The 17,299-nt window shown below is 38.3% G+C and overlaps 1 protein-coding gene across 2 annotated transcripts in view; it reads left to right on the top strand.

The window, feature by feature from the left end:
• Positions 1-16,948, top strand: part of ndufs4 (NADH:ubiquinone oxidoreductase subunit S4) — a 66,657-nt gene extending 49,709 nt beyond the window's left edge. Inside the window, exons 3-5 of one of the 2 annotated variants that reach the window (XM_061906181.1) lie at positions 11,459-11,631; positions 11,768-11,841; positions 16,763-16,948. In XM_061906181.1, the coding sequence (XP_061762165.1) occupies positions 11,459-11,631; positions 11,768-11,841; positions 16,763-16,866 (351 nt within the window). In that variant the 3' untranslated portion in view covers positions 16,867-16,948. Of the gene's footprint in view, positions 1-11,458; positions 11,632-11,767; positions 11,842-12,946; positions 13,106-16,762 lie in introns of those variants that run through there. The other variant, XM_061906182.1, reaches the window with a different exon arrangement.
• Positions 16,949-17,299: the final 351 nt, after the last annotated feature.

Genomic DNA, 17,299 nt, shown 5'->3' with positions numbered 1-17,299 from the left:
AACAACTTAAAACCTTTACAAATTAAAACAGAAAACGATGAGCATATCTAAACAAAAATAATGGTTAATATATTTCATTGCGCGTATGGGTACTTTTTGAGCACATTTAACAACAACTTGATGATAATGATAACATGATATTTTGGTCACGATAGCTGTGATATAAAATCTTCCAATCGTTTCTTCCATATTTACGTAATTTTTGTGTGAATTATTTTTTTGGTGTGATATTGATGCTGATGATAAGTGTGTGTCGGGTGTGTGAATGCTGAGAATCAAGCATGCTAAAAATATTACTATTCTAGTAGGGCTGGGGGATATAGCGAGTTTGTAAAATATAGCGATAAATTATTAAACACAATGAGAATTAAGAAAATATTGTAATATCGATTTAATTTTTTTCATGTTAAAATGTTGTGTTCCTCATTCTCCCCCGCAATACTCGTGGGCTATTAAAACCCTCCCTTTCCCCCTTCCAAGCGGTGCTTGTTGTCCCCCCCCCCCACTGCACTGAACCACAACAACAACACACAAACAAATATGGAGCCTGACTGTGCCACCACCAGCTATGTAGGTTAACTACATTTACCAGTATATTGGCAGTAATCTTCGCCACATTTTAAAGTCCCAACGATGGTCACACACACTAGGTGTGGTGAAATATGTCCTCTGTATTTGACCCATCCCCATAAGCAGTGAGTAGCAGCGTGCGCTGCGCTCGGGAAAGTGGCGATTTCTGTAGCTTAGGTATTTTTACACCAATGTAGCGGTTAGCTAAGCTACATACTGCAAAAGAAGCGAGAGGGAGAAGAGAAAGAGAACTGAACTAGTGCAACTCCACGGGCAGGGGACAACATATACGGCGGGAAAGATCAATGATTCATTGGTTTACGTATAAGAACATCCATGATTGGTTGGTTTACTATGATGAGTCCCGATTGGTTAGGACTCGGGCAAAACATTATGGAAGAGGCAAGATAGGGCAGGTAATCGAACCAGGAAGAGAAATCACTACAAACATCCCAAATGACAATGAGAGTTGGAGAAGAGAATTTTCAAGCGAAATGTACAATGAAGAAAGGAGGATCATAGCCGCACAATTAAGTAAATTCACTTACTTTGCGCGGACCACTTCTACTCGGACCACAGAACTGTACGACTGGGAGTTAAAAAAGTGCCTGCCTGCCTGTCTGAAAATATATATTTTATCTGAGCTTGATACATGTTGTATTATTTGCATAGCTATGTTATGTATTTTATGTAACAGTAATATTTTTCCATTTTATTTGTTCTGTATTTCTGTGCTGCTTTAAACAGTTTATTTTCTGTGCTGTGCGCCCAGCCCTACTATTCTATTACTACATGAAAAAGCTATGTTTTTTTCTTATTGCATGTCTATCAAAGCTCACAATATAGCAGCATTCAGGGCTCATTTTCACTAACTGGGTTAATAAAAGTGCCACTGACTGTTTACAGTACAGTTGTCATTCACTTCAATTTCAGTGAATCTCGTTAGAAAAATGAATATCTTTATATGTATACTTTCACCGAAAAATATTTCGAATATGGAAATTCTTCCATATCAGCCAGCCCTACTATTCTATTACAGCATGAAAAAGCTATGTTTTTTTCGTATTGCATCTACGCTGAGTATTAAATATTGACGATTTATCCCCAAAAATTTGTTTTGTCCATCAAAGATCACAATATAGCAGCATTAAGGGGATCAAACATATCTTATTGTATTATATATGCATTGTATCTTTGGTTTGCTATGATAGGCTGTGACCAGTGACGTGCAGTCAGGGGCTACGCCTCACCTGCCATCATGGAAAGAAAAAAATGTAAAAAGAAAAAAAAAATTATATTGTTATATGTATTCAGTGATTATACTATAAGGTTATTTTCCATTTAACTTCACCAATTTTAAATTATTTTTTATTCAAAATCGCTTAATTTTCACATTTGCCTTTCAAATACTGAGATTTACTTGCGGTGAGTCACAGCCAGCTGAGCCTCCCATGGATTGCGCAATGACTCGGCTAACTGCTGTCTGCTGTGCAGTGAGACGGTATTGCTATATGAACTATATTATACATTTCCATAGTTTAGTTAGCTGATGTATATAATGTACAGTGTATTTTGTCAACAACTGTATGTGTGTAACGTATTTCTTGTGCTGGGCAATCATAAAACTGCTGCGAAGACGTACAATGTGAGGCTCCTGTTCTCCGGCCTTCTGGTGGTAGAGGGCGCTAATAATCCCAGAGATCATTCTTGCACTACTCGGCTAGGCCGAAGCCGGTATGTTTTAAAGTTCTCGTTTGCCTGCATATCGTAAAAACAACCGTCCAACATTTCACAACTCGAGAGAGAGTGTGTCGATGATGAGATATTAAGCCGAGTTAGTAAGTCTATCTGTTTGCTGATAGTAGCTACTACCCGTACCCATGTATTTTCTATGGGCGGTTAGCATCGGGTTTTAATCCCGTTTTCTCCAATGTTTCTGATCCAATTGAATTTATATTTATGTCGAGTATTTATTTTGGGTTACTTAAATATGGTGACTGAGTATTGTGGCGTTTTAAGACCATCTGCATTTTTTATGCTCCAGTAACGACAATGAATGAACACGGCCGCTGGAGCGCGGTTACACCTGTCATAGTGACAACACTGTGTTACACCTGTCATAGTGACAACACTGTGTACTGTCGTGTTCGTTATTTTCTACATGCATGTGATTATTTATATTGTGAATGTTTGCAGTATTATCGCTAATAATGATAATAATAAGTGTATTTATTTATACTATGCTATACTAGCTAAAGTACCTGCTACATTAAGTTAAATTACCAAATATTGTCACACACACACTAGGTGTGGTGAGATTTGTCCTCTGCACTTGTTCACCCCCTGGGAGGTGAGGGGAGCAGTGAGCAGCAGCGGCCGGGAATCATTTTTGGTGATTTAACCCCCAATTCCAACCCTTGATGCTGAGTGCCAAGCAGGGAAGAATGCTGGTATGAGCTTTTAAACATAACCCGTTAACTGCTGCCAAATGGTGAATAAGATGCTCTATAGGGTTCATATGTTTATAAATCTGACTGAGATGAAGTCAGTGCCTCACCAGCCATGAACCTCACCGCACGTCACTGGTTGTGACATATTCTTGTTGGCACTCCAGCTCCTTGACTGTTTCTCATCACGCACTTGCAACTTCTGAGGCAAACCATGTCTGCTTGTCAATTTTGTTCAATATAAGTCAGTGCACAAAGATTTGTTCGCAAACTTACTGTCAGTAAAGGTCTCTTGGTGCTTGAAATAAGGCTGTCCTGTTTTCCACCTACATTACTTGGATCCTGCCAAAGGCAGCATTTTAAACTAGGTTTGCTTTTTTGATTAATAAATAAAATAAAAGATTTTAAAGAAAAACATGGGTGTCTTAATTCTCATGTGTTTTTTTTTGTCCCATCAGCCTTCAGCCGCTCTCCCTTCGGGTGTAGAGAACACGTTTTTCTCTTCTCGGCAAAACGCAGGAATTGTTAAGGTTAAGTAGATAGGGCAGACGGAAATAATTACCAAGCACTTGTGAATTTTTCCCCTTTTTGTCCCTCTTCTCCTCTCAACAATCCTTTCAATGTGCAGATCTTGTTTATGATTACATTGAGTCGGCTCTCGCCTCGGAGCATGGCCAAAGACGTTTAGCAGTTGGACCTGTAATTTAAAAGGCTTAAATGGCGATGGAAGCTCCTTTGCCACAGCATAGACGGGCTTTTGTGTGTGGAGTTCATGCAAAGCGACCCCCTCCTCCTTCTCTTCTCTACAAATCAACCGGCGGACGACAGACAATGAGGAAAATTTGATTCTTTGAAGTTGTAATGGCCATTGAAACGTGTAAAATTCTTGAATTGAAAGGAAAGGCCTCAGTCTTTGGGTGGCTGCTGCCGGCGTGCTGGGAGGTTCGTCTGGGTTTTGTCGCCCACTTCCCATCGCTGGTTTGTTAATTCCCTGAAGAATTGTACCCAATCCTTGGTAGGAGCTTGAAGGGGAACCAGTTATTTAGGAATATAACCCCTCATAGCCACAACAGTGGCTTACTTTCTCTTGCTGTAGATTAGGCCTCAGCCTAAAGATGACATCCCAAATGTTTCCAAAAATATTTAGATTTTTTATATAACCCTTTTTCCCCTTACTTTTTAAATCAATAAAATAAAATGACAGAGATAATTTAAAACAAGTTTTGCTTTTTAACCTAAAACTAATAGATTGAAAGTAAACATGGCATCAACACCACATTTTACTCTTAGCAGTTTATGTTTAATGTTCTTTTTAGAACAGATATAAATTGCACTTTGTATTGAATCATTTTCTAAAAACACAAAATGAGGAGCTTACTCTGGTGGACCAAATTTCTGTCTTGAATGAAATACTTCTGTAAACAAAATAGATAATAAACTCCAACAAAAGATTATTTAAGTACAGAATTAGATATTGGGCACTGAATAAAAACATTTTGTAAACAAAATGTAGCATTGCACATTGAATGCAAATACATAATAAACTCATTGAAATTAATGGGATTGAAATTTTAAATCTTCAGCCATGAATAAAAATGTTTTTTAAACAAAAATGTTGCATTTTATGCAAATAAGTCATAACCTCTGAAATAGAGATTAATGAAGAGTAAATGTCAATCTTCCGTCTTGAATAGAACACTTATGTAAACAAAAACATATTGCCCACTATGAAAATAAATAATAAACACCAACATTCCCTCAAACGTAAATCTTCTGTCTTGAATGAAATAGTTACGGAAACAAATATGCAGCATTGCACATTGTACACATTAGTGTTCTTGTTCGCCTTGTAAAGAGTTTAATTTCCGCCTGCTCGGCTAGATGCAGCAATAAGTTTGTTGTGCTGCAGTCTTTTTTTAATCCAGGTTTGCAGCGTGCAGTCACTTAGTCTGTTACTGTTGTCGCAAATCCAAATCACTGACAACACTATTCTTTTCTTTGTAACAAACTTTTTTGTTTTCTGTTGGTATTTGGTTGGTATATTTTTTCTATGTGTTTAAATCTCGGCTAAGGTAAAATGACAGAGGGGATTGAGCAAAAGGAGAAAAACATCTATTTTTTAATTTTTTAAATAGTCTGCAACAAAAAACTCAAGTTAATGGATGAAATCAATTTATCGCACAGGCCTAGTGTGGATTAATGACTGTATTTTGTTAATATCACATTTTGTTCGTGGACATTTATCTGCACACAGCAATTGTAGAACGTTACTTGACCACATTGAATTGCATTGACAAAATCCCTTAAATTATTTGAGGACGGTATCACACAACAGTGAACAGTATACAGTCCTACTCCGGTTTTTGTTCTTACAAATATGGAAACCCTACTTAACAAAGACATTAGTTCTGATTTGATCTCCTCTGAAATTCACCCCAAGGCCCTCTTTCAAACAGCACTTGAAATGACATGATTGGATTTAGCGCTGGGCGATATATCAATATACTCGATATATCGCGGGTTTGTCTCTGTGCGATATAGAAAATGACTATATCGTGATATTCGAGTATACGTTCTCACGCAGTTGCTTTTAGCTGCTGACATTACATTACAGGCTCTCCTCGCTCTTTCTTGTCTCCCCTTCTCACAGACAGACAAACGCACCTTCTTGCATACGTCACATACGTATACGCCCTCGCGGAGCAGAGAGGGAGCAGCATGGATAATGTTAGCTGTGATGCTACCGCAGCCGTGCGAGTGGTAATACGAGAGAGAGAAAGTGCGAATCTGAAAACAAATGAAGGAAGAATTAATCCCCCCAAAAAACAGCAGGGGGTCAATCGTCTGGCGGTGGTTTGGCTTCAAGTGGGAATATGTCGAACAGACAACCATAATTTGTCAAGTGTGGGGCAAAAGCGTTGCTATAAAAAGTAGCATTACTGCTAATGTGTAGCATCATTTGAAGAGTGCATACTTCACATATCAACATCTCTATTCGGTGCCACACGCCCACACCATCAAAGTGCCGAGGCAAACATTTCCAGATCAACACCGTATGAAATAGGGATTTTTTTAGTTGTGATTTCTTTCTCTGCACGAAAGTTTCAAATGAGCATATATTAATTCAGTATGAAGAAGAATGTTTAAATGTAGACACATAAAATCATCATACTGCTGTGATTATATGTTAATTTAAGGCTAAGGCAAAATATTGAGATGTATATCATGTATCGCAATATGGCCTTAAAATATCGAGATATTAAAAAAAAACCATATCACCAAGCCCTAATTGGATTTTATTTTTGTCAAACTCTACGTCTTGTTTCTATTTGTTGACAAATCTGACAGTTAATTTGGTCATAGCTTGACAACGTGCATTTTGATGAGTAAACACGGGTGCCATTGAAATGTTTGGGGACATGTCTTTTTAAATAAAATTAAATTTATCCATCCATCCATCCATCTTCTTCCACTTCTCCGAGGTCGGGTCGCGGGGGCAGCAGCCTAAGCAGGGAAGCCCAGACTTCCCTCTCCCCAGCCACTTCATTTAGCTCTTCCCAGGAGATCCCGAAGCGTTCCCAGGCCAGCCGGGAGACAAAGTCTTCCCGACGTGTCCTGGGTCTTCCCCGTGGCCTCCTACCTGTTGGACGTGCCCTAAACACCTCCCTAGGGAGGCGTTTGGGTGGCATCCTAAAGAGATGCCCGAACAACCTCATCTGGCTCCTCTCGATCTGGAGGAGCAGCGGCTTTACTTTGAGTTCCTCCTGGATGGCAGAGCTTCTCACCCTATCTCTAAGGGAGAGCCCCACCACACGGCGGAGGAAACTCATTTCGGCCGCTTGTACACGTGATCTTATCTTTTCGGTCATGACCATAGGTGAAGATGGGAACGTAGTTCGACCGGTAAATTAAGAGCTTTGCTTTCCGGCTCAACTCTTTCTTCACCACAACGGATCGGTACAACGTCCGCATTACTGAAGACGCAGCACCGATCTGCCTGTCGATCTCACGATCCACTCTTCCCTCACTCGTGAACAAGACTCCTAGGTACTTGAAATCCTCCACTTGGGGCAGGGTCTTCTCCCCAACCCGGAGATGGCATTCCACCCTTTTCCTTTTTAAATTGAATTTAATTTAATTTAAAGTGTGTGTTTTTTAAAAAAAGTGAAGAATGCACACACAGCTTGCAAAACCAGAAGTGAGGCATGTTGTTAAATGTTTTTACTATTTTTACTCTCAACTTCTTGCTTTGTCACTACAGTAAAATGAAAATGTTACGGTATATTTGCAACAGTTTGACCAAGAAACGGATTATTGCTATCTTCCATTGTAAAAAGTTCAGAATTCTGAACACATTTTAGACCGACAAGCATCCTGGATTATTATTTATGCATGTAGTCCCACTTGATTTGTAATTTGTGTCTAAAAAGCCTGAAATCCAAGAAAAACGATTTGACCTTGGTAGGAGTCTGCACTGTGCTTTGTCTTAAAGGAACTCAATCCATCCCGAAGGACAGAAAGCAAATTACATTTCCCAAATGTTGTTGGAAAGATACATGCTCGCTCTTAAAAAACGGACATTTACATGCTACATTTAAATATATGGTCACATCAGAATCAATAAAACTTAACTCTAACCTTTTATTTTGGCCCCCGTATAAAAAGTAAAAAAATAAATAAATCTTGGCTGATGGATGCAAAGATTGCATAATTTACGACGTGGGTATTTGCTTTGTTGTATGTTTCTGGCATGTGTTCCTGCGGCCTCTTGGAACACCTGCAGGCTAACCCTCTCGCATGACCCTCCATGCAAGTCTTGCATACTCAAATGTTAGCTCTTCAGATGCTGCTTTTACTTAGAAGTAGCATCTGAAGAGTATTTTTTTTTACATTTTTTTATGGACACAAGTACCAAATCGATTCTTCTGAAATGGTAATACAGTAGTGCCTTGGCACTGAAAAATATACAAAACACACATTTTGTTTAAAAACAATACATTTTTATTTTTTAAGGTTTTCACAAATTAATTGGTAAATTCACCCAGATAGCATAAAACCCACAAAATATTGGTCGTAATTATCACAGCTCAGCACTTTTATTGTGAAGGCTGGGCGTGTGCTTCAGTGGGTCTTTCCGGCATTTGTGTTTTGAACAGAGACAAGACTAGAGCGATTTTGGGGAAATAAACTGATTGCAATTTTTCTCTCCAACTTTGCCATTTGTTTTGCAAATTTTATATTTTAAACACATAAATCCATTTAACTGTGAAAATGCTGAGTGCAGGAAGACATGTTACTTTTAAACTGTCAATCAACTTATTGTTGTCTCAAGGCGCCACACAGAAACAATATGCAGTAATTTACTTTTAAAAATGTTTGTATTTTTGCAGACCGACTCAGCGCTTTTTTCTGCATCATGCTCTTAAACTGAAGAAATAACCGATACAAACAATACAGTGTTTATAATGTAAATATTGCATAATATACTGTATTATAATAATGCAAGTAACCATTTAAAAGGATATCAACTTTTATTTCTCATTACTGTAGAATTACTATTGGGAAGATTAATATTTTTTAGTTATCCTAAATAAATACACAAACAAAAAAAATAAAATGGACTCACATCTCTGTAAGCAAAAAATTATAGTTCTTGTTTGCCTTGTAAAGAGTTTAATTTCCTCCACCCTGCTGGATGTTGCAATAAGTTTGTTGTGCTGCTGTCTTTTTTTAACCAAACTTTGCAGCGTGCAGTCGCAGTAAGCAAAAATTTAACTTTAACAAATATTAAACGTCTTAAAGTACATTTATTTTCCCAGTTGGAAAAGCTACACCAGGTTGTATTTTTGTTGCGATCACAGCATTCTTGCTCGTTTGTCCATATTGATGGGCTCATATTTCCCATTCAGGTTGAAGCTGATATATTTCCACAACGGGACATTTGGCTTTGGAATTATATTTTTTTCCTTGTAATTTTAGTTACTTTGCGCAATATTTCAATTGCGGATCGCGAAGAGCAAGGCTATTTGTACGTGCTTTCTGTGTGTGTGTGTGTGTGTGTGTGTGTGTGTGTGTGTGTGTGTGTGTGTGTGTGTGTGTGTGTGTGTGTGTGTGTGTGTGTGTGTGTGTGTGTGTGTGTGTGCGTACGTGGGGTGTGTGTGTTTGCCAGCCAGCCAAGATAAAGGATGTGAATTACTAAGAAAGAGGACTCACTCCATTCAGTTAATTCTACAGTTAAACATTTTCAGGAGCTGGGAACGTTGCAGAGTGAGGCTTATTCCTCCTTGCTTGAAGCTAAGAAAACCAACACACACTGACATAGCAATTTATTAATGCTGGCAAAGAATTTTGATTGAATTTTCATTTATTGTTTGATTGATTGACTTATTGACTAACAAACAGTACATGCCAAGTTACAATTAAAATATTTTCCAAAAAGCAAATGGTGCTTGTTAATAACGTACACAAACTTGCTGTTTCCTTGAACTCTTTGAACTAGCCACAAGGCAAAAAAGGCGAGACTCAACAATTATGATAGGTGAACATGTCTGCCACTCAAATGCCTGTGAAAGCGGAGAAAGAAACCTTTCACCGCCTCTGACGGTTATTTATTGCACTAATTAAAACCTCAATGTGGATTAGCCATAGACGAGACTGTGGTCAGATAAATAGTACCTGCCTGTTGTCTTTTCCTCACATGGAACTTTCCCAACATCAGCATCTCCTAAAGGAATTAATAAAGTACTATCTATCTATCTATCTATCTATCTATCTATCTATCTATCTGTCTCTCTCTCTCTCTCTCCCTCTCTCTCTATCTCTCCATCCATCCATCCATCCATCCATCCATCTATCTACTCTAATCTATCTAATCTATCATCCGCTCCCCTTGTAACATCTGGAGGAATACCGCCAGGCTGAGGAGCAGCTTCTGTCTAGAAGCTGTGAAACTTCTGAACGCAAATGGTGTTCTGTTGCAATGCATGCTAATCTCTTCCCTTAACTTGCACACGACGTCCAACTTACTTGAACTGGCCTGTTATTTGGCTTGGTTTCCCGTCATTGTTTTTACGTTCTATTTGCACTACACCAGTTGTTGTCAACCTTTTTTCAGTGAATTTACCATGAATTGATTAACGTGGACCCCGACTTAAACAAGTTGAAAAACTTATTCGGGTGTTACCATTTAGTGGTCAATTGTACGGAATATGTACTGTACTGTGCAATCTACTAATAAAAGTATCAATCAATCAATCAAAAATGATGAACCCCCTGTGAACATTTTTTTAATTCAAGTACCCCCTAATCAGAGCAAAGCATTTTTGGTTGAAAAAAAGAGATACAAAAGTAAAATACAGCACTATGTCATCAGTTTCTGATTTATTAAATTGTATAACAGTGCAACATATTTTCTCATTTGTAGTGGTCTTTCTTGAACTAGTTGGAAAAAAAGATATAAAAATAACTAAAAACTTGTTGAAAAATAAACAAGTGATTCATTTATAAATACAGATTTCTACACATAGAAGTAATCATCAACTTAAAGTGCCCTCTTTGGGGATTGTAATAGAGTCAACACTGAATATTGCATCGTTGCATTTCTTTTCACAGTTTATGAACTTACATTCATATTTTGTTGAAGTATTATTCAATTGATATATTTATAAAGGATTTTTGAATTGTTGCTATTTTTAGAATATTTAAAACTAAATCTCACATACCCCTTGGCATTCCTTCAAGTACCCCCAGGGGTACGCATACCCCCATTTGAGAACCACTGCACTACACCATCACACTCTTGTCTGTTTTTTTCTTCTATTCAATTTACAACCTATTCCTGTAAATTCTATTCTATTCTATTTTAATTTATATGTACATACCATTGTTCTTGTGGTACTTTTTGAACAAAATTTCATGCCATCCCATTTGAATCTTTAAATCCTACAAGACCTTCAGTAACACTCTGAATTTTGAGGTTTATGATTGTAGCTGAGATAGGCACCAGCGCCCTCCGCGACCCCAAAGGGAATAAGCGGTAAAAAATGGATGGATGGATGGAATCCACTTGCTCGCATTAACCGTCATTGGTGCATAATGAGGAGGGTTTATATTGTGACGTGCGCTGGTTGAACCGAAATGTGTGTGCAGTGGTTGATCTGATGACTGATGTTGTTGGCGCATTGAGATCGACAATGACATCTCAAAAGAGCCTCAGACTTTGTGTCGCTGTCTTGATTGTTGCATTAATGTGGCAAAGCATTCATTTATCACAGAAAAAACTACTATTATTTTTTGGTACCCATCTCTTACGAAATGTTAGTTAACTCTTCCAAATACCAATCACGTGTTTGTTGTCTGCATGTATAAAATCCAGATAGCTATATAGAAAGGACCGTTAATTCCACGGTTTATCTTAAAGTTGATTCTTTCTGTGTTCCCAGGACATCAGTGCTGTGACTGGAGTGCCAGAAGAGCATATAAAAACACGCAAAGTTCACATCTTTGTGCCCGCCAAAACCGCCATGCAGTCCGGAGTCAACACCACCAAGAAGTGGAAGATGGATTTTGACACCAGAGAGCGTTGGGAGAATCCGCTGATGGGCTGGGCCTCAACGTAAGAGCCTCTTCAAACATACACCATGTGCACAATTACCAGAAGGGTTTTTGAGGATTCCTTTTATTATGTAACAACTTCAGTACACAGTCTGAATGCTAATAAAGCTTATTTCCGCTGTCGATCTGTTTTGCAGCGCCGATCCCCTATCCAACATGTTGCTCAGTTTCTCTTCCAAAGGAGATGCCATTGCCTTTGCGGAGAAAAATGGTAAGACAGAAACCCCAATACCATTTTGTAAAAATGTCATTAGAACATTTATGTCACAAATATTAATTGCATACAGTTTTTTAAAATAACCTTTACACTAAGAAGTCAAAGAACAAACATTAGCAACACGTGAGCTACAGTGTGCTGAAGAAAAATCCAATTGACAGTTGTAGCTGACTGACGCATTGTTGTCACAGCCCTAATGCTTTATTTCAAGATGTGTGTCGAAGCCTTTTTTTAAGCTGTTCTCTGTAAAGTGGTGGGTATATATATTGTATACACAGGGCTTGGTCCGTGAGAAAGGAGGTTGTCCTCCATGATGTGATGAATAACTCTAAAAGCGCGTATGGGAGCTTTGTTGCTCATAACAAGGCCGCTAGAAAGGCTGTTTCATGAAATGGAGGACCTTTAAGTTTGGTTTGGGTCAACATCTTATTGTGCAGTGAAACGTTAGACTTTTAAGAAGGGGTGCATGATAATTATTGGACCAATAACCAATAACAATATTGGGCCGATATAAGGAATATCGACGTCACACCAATAAATCAAATAACATTGAAAACTAGCTCCAAAAACTGATTAAAAAAAAAAATGCTACAGTGACATAAAACTGATATTACAATATATATTGTACGACATAAAAATGCCCATTGTACAATATAATTATTTCTTGTTTATATTTTAAATTTGCGTTTGGGGCTGCAGCTGATGTAACTGTGGCAACATTGCTGCTTTGTAGTAGTATTTTTATGTTACTAGGAAAAACTTACGACGGGAGCTGGCGCTAGCATGTTTGTCAACGTTGCACAGACATAAAGCAAAATAAACCACCAAAACCCAAAGAGGAATTGGTGCCAAAAAGAGGGACCGGGGACTCTTTTGTTTGAATTTGAAAGTAATTAAACTAACCAAACAATGATCTATAAAACATGCCGCTAACAAGTCGTTGGTATCGACCTGAACATGTGCATTCTTTTCTATCACTTGAAGACACGATATGAAGAACAGTACAGAGACAGGGTCAAAATATTAACCTTACCTCTAAACTACAAAGTGATGAAAATATTGACACACACCACAATCCTAACAGAGTTGTTGTCCCTAGGCATCGTCTATTACAAGCAGTCCTGAAGACACCGAGAAATTACAGATTTCATCTCTAAATTCATGTGTCCAGACATGACCTCAAATACACAGTTGGAAAAAAGGGCTGGCACTACAAATTATGTTTGTGTTTTATACATAAAAGAATGGATAAGAGAAATTGTCATTCATTTCATGTGTGTATTAGTGCTGTAAAAATTTATGAATTTACTAATGTGATTATTCACAAAATATTATCGTATTAATCATGTACAGACTTTGATTAATCATGCAATTTATTTTGACTGTACAAGCTCTTTTACTTAAACCGCTATACAGTCAGTAATCCAATCAATGCATTCGTCAGTAAAAAAAGGAGTAAGAAGACTCCGACTGGTGTGCTCGCTGGCAAATGTCACTCCCAAAATACATCCTGAAAGATGAAACTTTAGATGAAACTGTTACTTTTGTGCAAATAAATGACATGCATTCAAGTAAAGCATTTAAAACTGATATTGGGTAACTGGCAATAAAATAGTTTTTGCGTACAAATATTGTGGTATTTTCTTCAGCAAATTTTAATTATGCAAACAAGTAATCATCTTTGATAAAATATGATTAATCCAAATTCCAAAATGTGAAAAATCTAATTAAAAATAATTGGTTGACAGCCCAATTAAAAAAAATTGTATATTATGACATATTATCGGAATATAATATTACTTATATCGGTATATATATTTTTGTCCATATCGCACAACACTACGGTGAGGAAAGATTACCGTTATCATAGGAGGTTATAAATGTCCCACAGTGTAAAGAAACATGGTGTCGATCGTGTGGGACTCCATTACAGGAAGACATCTGCATGCCATTTGCACCAAATTCCCTGCAAACAGTTCGCGAGGAAGGAAAAATAACTAGCTTCAACACATCAAACCTCACCACGCTGGTCCCCGAACACCCATGAGGACATTTGGTCGCTAAAGAAGCTGCCTGAAGCCAGTCGCCAAGAAAGGCAGTTGGTCGTTTAGTCCGAAAAGTGCAAACTGCCCAACAATGTTCAAAGATCTACAACTTCCTCATTGAAAGGATGGTGTGAAAGCCAGTCCACCACCATTGCTGAAGACTTGACTGTTGTTTTCCAGACTGTGAAGCACATATATAAACCGTACTCACTAAATTTTATAACAAAAACATATTTTTCCATATATTAGTCCTACCGGACTAAAAGACGCACAAATATACTTATTTACACAGAAGGATTTTGTAAAAATGTATTTACATACCTTAATCGTTTCCAAACGATGTCTGTAACGGATGTCTAAAACAGATGATCAGTTGTTCAATCAATCAATCAATCAATCAATCAATCAATCAATTAAAGTTAACTTATATAGCCCTTAATCACAAATGTTTCAAAGGGCTGCAGAAGCCACAACGTCATCCTCAACTCAAACGCCACATCAATCTGATCAAATAAAACAGTAGTCATTGTCATGGACCCACTAGCTGTGGAAGCTGGCTATCCAATCAGCTAAACAGACTCAATAACTCTACAGTGACGTTTTGATGAATTTACATTATTAATACTAACAAAGAGACGAGTAATCGTGTTAGCATATTAGCTACTGCAGACAACGCTAGCTTCATTACATTACGATAGCGTGTACAAATATGCATGAAAACACTCCTACGGACATCCCACATGGGATGTCTGTAGGAACATTGCTTGGCGTCATTGATGAAGAATCCATATAAGTATGAACGCTATGGACAGCACTTGTACTTCTGGTTGAAAGCTCAGTCCAAACAGAAGGGCACTGCAGCACCTGCAGTGAGCAAACTTGTCCAAAAAGATGGCACAAACAATAACACACAGTTTCAGTGTCTTTCCTTGTTTTTCTAAAAAAAAAAAAACTATTTGCATTATGGCCGTTAGCGAACAAAACTCCATTAATTAGCTGCACCGTATTCTTAGCCGCAGGGTTTAAAGCGTAATAAAAAAGTAGAGGCTAATAGTCCAGAATTTACGGAACTTCCAAACCTTTGCTATTTTCCAGGTGTATGTTTGCTGGTAAAATGTGACGTGATTGTCACAGTCCCGCACATACTGATGGAAGAAAATACATCTACACGTTGTCAAATCCACCTTTGTTTGAATATTTCCTACCTCGAAGCAGTGATGGCGTTAACACACTTTTTGTCATTTCATGCATTAAAATCAGAAATGATGCGAATTTCCGGAAGTTCGCGCACGTCCTTGGACACAGATTAAAAAATAAAAATAAAAATACCGCCCGGTTTGCTTTTTTTTTTTTTTTTTTTTTAATTGGTTATCACTTCTTGCTAGTGTTTATTTTGTTTATATTTGCCGGGTCGAATTGTTAATTATTGGTTGACTTCAAAGTAATGAACTTTCCGATACAATTTCTTAAATTTTGATTCACCAAAAGTTTTATCCATCACAAATACTGCATTTCCGGTATTATAGCTGCCGCGTGTTATTGTTTTTGTCATGGCGAGCAATAAACCCGAGAAAATTAAAAGGGGCTTCAGGAGCCACTTTTCAGCAAATGGCTCACTTAGGACGATGTCGTAAGTGAGCCACGACAATGATGTGCACCCGGTCGTAAAGGTGTTTACGACCGGGTGCACTGATTTTCGCAATCCAGCCTCACCAGGCACCAAGAAACATCATGTTACACCTTTCCTGCTTGTCTGCTCCCACACCGTGGTCGAGGACCGCAGGGGATACTATACGTTCCCTCCGGGCCTGATGTATTTTTGCGGGTAACACTTTACCGCAGTGGCTCCCTACAGTTCCGCTCTTTGGTCAGAACGACGAGGCCGTCGATTTGTTAGAACTCTTTATTTATGTTTTCCACAAAGCCAACCGGCAACAATGTCAACCATGCTATTAACACTCCTGACCTGAACATGCTAGCGTTCCCTCTTCTTACTTGCCCACTCACTTACACACGTCACTCACCCCACATTCCGCCATTGTTAAAGGGGAACACACAGCTTATGGCCAATACAAAGCCAGAGATGAAATGCTAGAGGCATTGAGTGCCACTGTGTTAAATGACATTGAAACTAACTTGTAAAATTGCATGTATTCCCTGGCACACGAATATCATCATTTCATGACCAAAGCAAAACACTTTTTACACTTTTATACTGAAATAAATACACCTACAACTTATTAAATAAGAATATAGAAAAAAGCACCCGCAGAAGTAAAGTTTAGATCCATGAAGGAAAGAAGAAACTGAGTGAATGTTTATTACTGAATACATTTACATATGCATAAAAATTTGTTGGTTTTTTTTTGTATTATTTTTTTCATGATTTAAGTAACGTTTATGACAACTTTTTTCCAAAACACAATATAGAATGTGGGATACAACAGGATAATCCATACATTTATCGTTTGTTTTCAAAACAGTTACAAAAAATGGGACTCCAAAAATTTACTGTGGGACCCCATTTTTTTTACCTCATTTTGAAAATTCCTAGCACCAACACTGTGCACCAAGTGTGCACAAACTAATAAGTTTATTCTACATTTAAAAAATAATAGACATAAATAAGTTATCGGCCTGAAAATGTTTTTGGTGCATCCCTACTTTTAAGTGTGACAGAGTTCATTAAGAAATCCAAGTTAAAACGGCCTGAAAGCATCTGGGAAAGATTTGTTGAAAGGAGCGTCATCTGTTTATCACTTGCTTAGACTCAGACAACACACAGCCTGCCCACGTCCACCCAGTGCCTTGGAAGTGGTCCATACGCCACGCTCCCGCCGCCATCACTTACACGGATGTTTGCTCCCCAGGTTGGAGCTACGATATCACAGAGAAACGCACCTCCAAGCCTCGCGTCAAATCCTACGGAGCCAACTTCTCCTGGAATAAGAGGACCAGAAGGTCCGCTAAGTAAACTCAAGACTCATCTGTTAGTCGCCGCGGCGGACCTGTACTATTCTTGTCAATAAATGCTTAATCACACATTTAAACCAAAACTTTGCAGTCATTATCGCTTTCATTTTTCAAACACGCACCTCATTATCGACTTCCTAATGCTGTGCACTTGATTCATGAAGTGTCTGCAGTGTGCGGATGCTTGTGCAATAAAGAGGGACATATTATTACAATCACAACCTGGTGGGATAAATATGTGTTGGACAATCCCAGAGGTCTTTTTCCATCTGGAACTTCCCTTCCTTTGAGGATGGCTAAAACTTGATGACCACATAGCGAGTTTATTTCCCAGCTTCTCGTGGTCACTTTGAATATAACATGGGGACGGTGTGGTGCGGTTGGGACAGTGGCCGTGTCAGCAACTTGAGGGTTCCTGGTTCGATCCCCACTTA

The sequence above is a fragment of the Nerophis ophidion genome, linkage group LG07 (assembly GCF_033978795.1).
Source record: "Nerophis ophidion isolate RoL-2023_Sa linkage group LG07, RoL_Noph_v1.0, whole genome shotgun sequence".
In the NCBI taxonomy this organism is placed as follows: Eukaryota; Metazoa; Chordata; class Actinopteri; order Syngnathiformes; family Syngnathidae; genus Nerophis; species Nerophis ophidion.
Note: the sequence above shows the minus strand (reverse complement) of the source record. Positions and strands in the feature narration are given on the sequence as shown.